The sequence below is a fragment of the Psittacula echo genome, assembly GCF_963264785.1.
Source record: "Psittacula echo genome assembly, chromosome: Z".
NCBI classification, from domain to species: Eukaryota; Metazoa; Chordata; class Aves; order Psittaciformes; family Psittacidae; genus Psittacula; species Psittacula echo.
The window spans coordinates 43954195-43961599 of NC_137742.1; the positions used below are offsets into that span (position 1 = coordinate 43954195).

General features: G+C 45.3%; 1 protein-coding gene across 1 annotated transcript; it reads left to right on the top strand.

Moving 5' to 3' along the window:
• Window positions 1-1775: 1775 nt before the first annotated feature.
• Window positions 1776-6450, top strand: IDNK (IDNK gluconokinase; the record flags this gene model as incomplete). The annotated part of the gene is made up of 5 exons (XM_080637031.1): window positions 1776-1816; window positions 1958-1988; window positions 2325-2411; window positions 3948-3991; window positions 6105-6450. 5 exons carry the CDS (start codon window positions 1776-1778, stop codon window positions 6448-6450), a joined length of 549 nt encoding a protein of 182 aa, XP_080493157.1.
• Window positions 6451-7405: the final 955 nt, after the last annotated feature.

A 7405-nucleotide genomic window follows, 5' to 3' on the forward strand; every position in this document is an offset into this window, starting at 1 on the left:
ATAAAAACATCATTATTTTTAAAATCTAGGTTTTTTTTTTTTTAAATGGGGAAAAAATCTAGCACATTATGTCAAATAATCATGTTTGTACAAGAAACATTACATCAATATATTTAGAATGAGCACTGCTTTGGATTCTGGAACAACTCAGCACCTGTAACCTAAAGAACATACTTACTGTGTGCTACTCCACATTGATAAACTGTGGACTCCAAGACATTAGGAGCTGACTTCCTCAGCTACAGTGAAAGGTGCAGTATGACGCAATCATCCTTGACGTCCAACCAACACTGACATTTTTTCACAGATACTCTTCGCTTCCTGACACTCCAGTGTCAGGCCACCTACTTGAGGTACCTGCTGAGCCCTTCTCTCTGGTGGATTATGAAATGTCTGAGCTCAATTGACTCTTACCTCTTTTTCCACCTGCAAATTGTGTTTAAGTAGGGTATAGAGACCTTGGAGTGGAATTTCCAGACATTCAGTTGTTTGGCTGAAGGGTCAGTGAAAACCAATCTACCAAAGTCCGTTAACTCCCTGCCGCGCCCACCAGGCATGGGCAGGGCACTGATGTATGGCATACATGGCCTGTGGAAGAGAAACAGCGTCTACAGGATGTAACCCACTGTGCATGCACAGGCCGCCAGTCAGGAATGTGAGCTTCAGGTCTGGGACATCACACACTCATCAGGTGTGCCTAATCCCCTGCCTTTCTCAAGAGTGTTGTTTCCTCCTACAGACCTACTACGACACTTGGAAAAAGGAAAACTGAAAAAAAAACCAAACCCACATTGCTCCAGTTGCACATTCTTGTCATCCATATTCTCTATTTAGACTGTGACCTTTCCCATGAAGAGACTGTCACCTGAGTCTTTTGTATGCCCAGGGACTTCCGTTATTCACAGCTACTACCATGCTGCAGTCCTCTTTGCAGCACCAGCCGTAGGTGATTTCTCCATGTGGGATACAATGCGGTCCTGCAAAGATGAGTTTTAAGAGAGGAGACTGAAAACAAACAAAACACACAAAGAGATTTTGTTGTCTGTATTTCCAAACGAAGGTCTGTGAAAAGCAGAGGCTTTTTGTTTGCCCAAGAAGGCAGGGCCCACACTGCGCTCCTCTGAGGCCACCGGGTGGAGAAGCTCCTGAAGGCACTCTAAACCCCGACTCGACTGCCGCGTCCCATCCTTACACACCGTGGACGGTGCTGGGTGGTGCTGGGTCAGGTACATCTGCGTGCTGACAGCGGGAATACTGGGTGTCTAATAACAGTTCCACAATCCAGAAATAGGACCTGATGTACCCTTTAAAAATACTGAAACAGTTAGCCGTGGCATGGCTGACGGGTTAATCACATTTTAAAGGCAGATCTTTTTGATCAGAGAGTAAAACAGCGTCCAAGGCACCGTTCAACACGCACGCCAGACGTTGTTATTCCTGTTAGTGTGTGTGTGCTGCCGAGGCTGCAAACTGAGCACGGCTCTGGGGAGCACTGGGAAAGAAGCGCCGGGGGGGGGCAGAAAAGCTGCAGACAGAGCGGCCGGGGGGAGCAGCGGAAGACCGGGAAACCTCAACACAGGGACCGGCTGCGGGATACGAGAGAGGCGGACACACGCCTACAGCCAGCTCCCGGAAAAGAGAAGCAGAACCTGCCGAAGCCACGAGCAGTAGCGCCGCCGCGGCAGGAGGAGGCGCCCCGGGACGGGCCTCCCTGCGGCTCCCGCCTCTCGCGGGAGAGAAGCGGGGCGGGGCGCGGCGGGGCGGTCTGGCTCGCCATGGTGCTGGTGGTAGTGATGGGCGTGAGCGGCGCGGGGAAGTAGGTACCGGGCGGGCGGCGAAGGGGGGCTGTGCCGGGGTCCGGCCTGGCTTTGCCGGAGGGCGCTGGAGTCCGTCCGTGCCGAGGGTTTGAGCCTGGCCCCGGGGGGGACTCTGACCGAGTGTTTGTGCTTCCCTGCAGGACCACGGTTGGGTCGCGGCTGGCAGCGAAGGTACGGCCGCGCCACGCCGTCGGTGCGCGCCTCTGTCGGCGTCGCTCGAAGGGAAGCGCACGCACCCACCCTGTCCTTATCCTTTGCACGGCTCGGCCCGGCTCGGTTCTGCTCGGCGGTGGGACGCGGCTGCAAGGCTGGGCTAGGTGCGCCCGCAGGTGGTGGTGCTGCGTGGCTGAAGTTGTCGCTTTTGCTGAGCACCATGACATAAATGGTGATTCATGCTGTGATATAACAGGCCTGTAACTGCTCAGGTGTTATCTTTGTAAGTCGTGGGTCCTTGTTAGCTCACCTGGCTTGGCTGAATGATCCCTATTTCTGTTTATGTTCTCGTAGCTGGGGTGGAAATTCTACGATGCAGACGATTATCATTCTCCAGAGAATAAAAAGAAGATGGCAGAAGGGATAGCACTAAATGATGAGGTACAGTGTACAAACCTTGAAAGAACCGTCATCGGCATATTTAGCTTTGCAACCTCAGGCACCTCATGTTAAATCAGGTTGTGCTTCACGTAGGCTAGGCTGGCTGTAAACACAAGCTGAGTTCATATATCTGCAGTTGGTGAGAGAGGGAGGCTTCTTGAGTTACAGTGTTCTGCGTCAAAAAGTAGCTTGTTAAGGTGTGCTTGGTAGCTCACAAGGAGTTTGCTGCTGATTCTGGATGTCAGAAATCTCTCCCTCAACATAATATGCAGAATTGAGGCTTTAGGTTACATGCTGCTTCCTTGAGTTAAATAGGTGAAGACAGACAAATGTCTCTACTGAAGTACATGTCACCAATTTCAGTTACTGCGGTGATTACTCAACAGCCTTCTGTTTTATAAGCTGCTACTTGACATGTGCTTCCTTCCCTTCAGCCTGTTGTTCATCCTAAACAGGTGAAAAATTATCAAGTTTAGTTTTTCAATACTTAGGAATTCAGAGACTTGAGTAAATTAGAAAAGTTATGAGATGACGCCTCTGGGACTTTTCTTGGGAAATGTCGGGAAACATAAAGCTGAATTAGGAAGTTCTTTAGAGCACTCTCTATAGGCTGAAAAAAGCCACGCTTGATTCTTGTTAAGAAATCTAATCTTCCACTAGCGGTTGGAAGTACGTATAAGCCCCTATCTTGTCTAAAGCAACACTGCGCAGTTGAACGACTAATCCATGGGTGTATGGTGCCCAGCAAGAGGGAAGCATCTCTTCTGAAACACCAGAGATGCAAAACTGGGAGGGCCACCTGGAATGCCAGGGGAGAGTTATTTTGTACTAACAAAAAATGGGTGCATTTATTTGTCCATGTTACCACTTGTGCTCACCCAGCAGTAACAGCATTGAAAGATGAAATGGGAGCAGTTGTTCAGTGCTCAGTAGGTATCACAAAAGTTTGGGGGAGCTTAAAATTTAAAGCAAGATTATAATGAGAAACTGATCAATCACTTGCATTGTGCTTGCCTAACTACTGAGCAAAAGTGTTGTGAAATTGTGGCTATGATTACATTTATTTGTCATTGCTGTTGACATAAAAATGATAAGTGTTTACAGGTAATTAAATTTAGATCTCTCTGTTCTTGAAAAGCTGAACTTTGATCCAAAGCATTATAATGAAAAAGAACAATTTAGGCTGTACATTTGAATTGTGTAATAGAAGCAGGAAAGAAACTGACTGCCCTTCAAAGGCTCACAAGGTGCATGCTATACATGAATACATATTACTTCCATCAGATACTTGTAGGTATCTGTAATATAAGAAGTGCTATTCCACTAAAAATACCTTATTGATAATATGCCTAGCAGTTCTTATTGGCCTTTAGGCAGTGGTAGCAAATCTACATTAGAAAGAAAAGAGAAACAAAACTTAACTTGCTGTACAGTTTTAGGCTAACGTGTGTCTCAAGTCAGATGCTACAGGTGTGGGAAGCAATTGTTGCCAATCAATTTCATAAATAACTTCGAACCAGTTTGTTTTCTTTCTAGGACAGGATTCCCTGGCTTTGTGCATTGCATGATATACTAAGGAGGTAAGAGAACATCCAGCTTTAAGGCTGTTGGGCTACAGACAGAAAAAGTAACACAAGTATTTTTCCCCATTGTGTTCCAAAGCAGAAATGTGTGTAGTACTGTAAACACATTCTGCAGGTAGTAAGGCCATTCTATTTTCAGTAATCTTAAGATGTCGTAGTAGTTTCTGAGAGTGGGATAATCCCTGAATAATAGTATTGGAAAAGTTGTTGCCAGTCATAGTGGTTTTTTCCACTGTGTGTGAAAAATAATTTCAAGTATCCAGTTCAGTAATCCTGACATTAGATATTTACAAAGGACATAAGCTCAGAATACACCAACAATGCCGGTAGGATAAAATTTTGTAAACTATTGTTATTTCAAATAAGATATAGTGTCAGATTTGCTTGACACCATCTGTCATGGGATCCTCATAGAGAAGCTGATGGAAATAAGGACTGGATGAGCAGGCAGTGAGGTGGACTGAAAACTGAACAGTCAGGGCCATAGGGTGGTGATCAGTGGCACAAAGTCTAGCTGGAGGCCAATCACTTGCAATGTACCCCAGGGGTCCAATCCTGTTTAACATCTTCATTAATGATTGGGGTGATGGGACAGAGCATTCCCTCAGCAAGTCTGCAGATGACACCAAACTGGGAGGAGTGGCTGATCCAGAGCGACCTTTGACAGGCTGTACTCTGGAACCTTACGCAGTTCAAGAAGTGCAAATTCCTGCCCCTGGGCACCAGTACAGACACTGGAGGGCACCGAGCTGGGAAGCCGCTTTGCAGAAAAGGACCTGGGGGCACCATGGTGGCCATTCAAGTTGAACATGAGCCAGCAGTGTTCTCTTTTGGCAAGGCAGGCTAGCACTATCCTGGGCTGCATTATGCAAAGTATTGCCAGCAGGTCAAGAGAGGTGAAACTTCCCCTCTCCTCAGCAATGGTGAGGCCACACCCAAACTGCTGTGTCTGTTTCTGGGCTCCTCATTATAGTAGTGATACAGGCATACTGCAGAGCATCCAACAAAGGGCCATGTAGATCATAAAGAGACTGGAGCATCTCCTGGATGAGGAAAGGCTGGGTGAGCTGATACTGTTCAGCCTGGCTTTACACAGTGGTTGTTGCTTGTGCGCATCAGGTGAGTGCACTGCATTGGAGCGTGGGTTAACTCACTGAGAAATTTGGGTTGTTATGCTGGATCCATTGCTTTATGTTACGTGCTGTTGTACTTGGCTGAACCCAGGACACCTGCTAGCCCAAGGCCACTGCCCAGCTTCAGAAACTTGCAAAATCAAGTATACTTTAAAAGAACCTAATGCCAGTGTTTAATTACAGGTACTTCTAAGTAGCTGGGGCTGGCATTGGCTCACCTAGGTGGTAATACTACGTATTATAAATTCTTATTTCCCTGTGAACCAAAATACAATGAACGTGATTTTTACACAGGTTTATACCAAATTTTAGCTTGATTACAGATTGTGTTTTCTTAGGCAGGCGCTTGAGTCACTCTTCAAAGAGAGAACTAATTCTGAATTTGCTTTTCAGTGGAACAGGCACACCCATGGTTTAGTGCTCAGTTTTAAGAAACTTTGCCAGCAAGTACATATGCAAGGCATTAATTTATGTGCACCCAATCCCTTGTTTAACTTGAAGTGGGCATATATGCAGTGCTGTCAATGAGCATGGTTACAGGAAACATATTACAGTTAAATCTGAGAACAGGTTAAATCTGAAGACAGGTGTTGGAAGTATACCTCCATATGTGTGTAAGAGCAGAGCTCTGTACTGTTTAGCAGCCATTTACTCTCTAGACAGATCGTAATAGTAATTTTACAGAAAATGGATGGGAGTTTGCATTGATACTCAATTGCTGCTCTTAATAAAGAAGGTCCCCAAGACTGACACTCTACCAGGGGGCTGGCGAGCCTGATCTAACTTTCAAATCAGGTTTTACCTACATTGGAAATTTAGTTTCAATATCCTGACAAAGTTACATTAAAAAAGTGCTACTAGTCTGAAGGCTGTCCTCTGCAAGGCTGCAGGGCTTGTCTCCCTCGGTCAGCAGAACTAATGAGCTGTTTTGTTATACCACATGTGGATGTATTTATCTATTTTTTTCTTTTTGATAGAGAACACTTATCTAGACAAGATGCAGTTCTGGCCTGTTCTGCACTGAAGAAGATGTATAGGGATGTATTGGTTAGTGGAGCATCTGCAGTTGAAAGCAACCACCCAGAGCAACCAAGAGAAAACCCAGCACTGCAGATCCTCTTTGTTCATTTAGACGGGTCTGTAGACACCATTGCTGGCCGCCTGGAGAAAAGGAGAGGACATTTTATGCCACCTGAACTTCTCAAGTCTCAGTTTGATACTCTGGAGCCTCCTCATGCACCAGAAAACTTCATCACTGTCAGTCTAGAAAAATCTCTCCCTGAAGTGGTGCTGGAGATTGAGAGTGCCATTTTTTCAGGATGAAGCTTTTCTGGAGTAGTTTTCTGAATTACACGTGCAGAAATTCCCCTAAGGGTACGAAACCGAATTTTAATTAAATTGATTATTAAATCAAAACAAAAAATCCTTCCTGATACCTGCATGGATTGCGGTACCAAGAACTGGTTTACTGCTGTTCATCACAGCTCCATAGAAGACATGTAAGATGAAATTTTCAAAGCCTCAGCTCTAAGCTGTTTGCCATCTGAAGTTAAAACCCCTGTTTGAGGAAGAGCCTGCTTTTGAAAGTCTCGCCAAGGCTTGCACATGATGATTTGTTTTCTTCATTTTGATTTTTACTCTGTCGAACAGGGAGACGGGCACATCTGCTATTAAGTGAGGAAACAATTTACAGTTTTGTTAGAAACAACATGTTAATTTTTCTACAAGAGACAGGAACACGCACGAGGAAGTTCCGTGCGTGGCACTACCTTTGTCTTACTGCCAGATTTTTGGCAAGCGGTAGCTGCTCTGTGTGTGTCCTTGCTAACCTCACCAGGGCACCAGTGACTTCATCAGAGTTTTTGAGAACTTTTACTGTATGCATTTAACTTCAAGCTGAACAAACATGTGGAACAGGCAGTGGCGGTGAGGTGATACCCAAAATATAATTGTATGGGAAGCTTTAGAAATAAAGAGTAAGGGGCATCATACTGGATCTGAAGTTGCATTTTTCATGTACAAAGCCTACCTATTGATGAAGTGCAGTACAGTCAGTCCAGCCAGTGATCTAAGATATTGAATACAAGACTGATAGATATTTCCTTCTTGTGGAAAAGGTAACTTAGTCTTCCAGTGTTGGACCTTCTCCTTCATTTCCCTTTTCCTGGTATGCTTTAGTTTTCCACCTCAGCCCGTGTCCAGTCGAATGTATACCTAGAGACAGGTGTTCATACAACTGCTTTAAAGCTTAAGATTAAACTATTTCTAATAGACATTG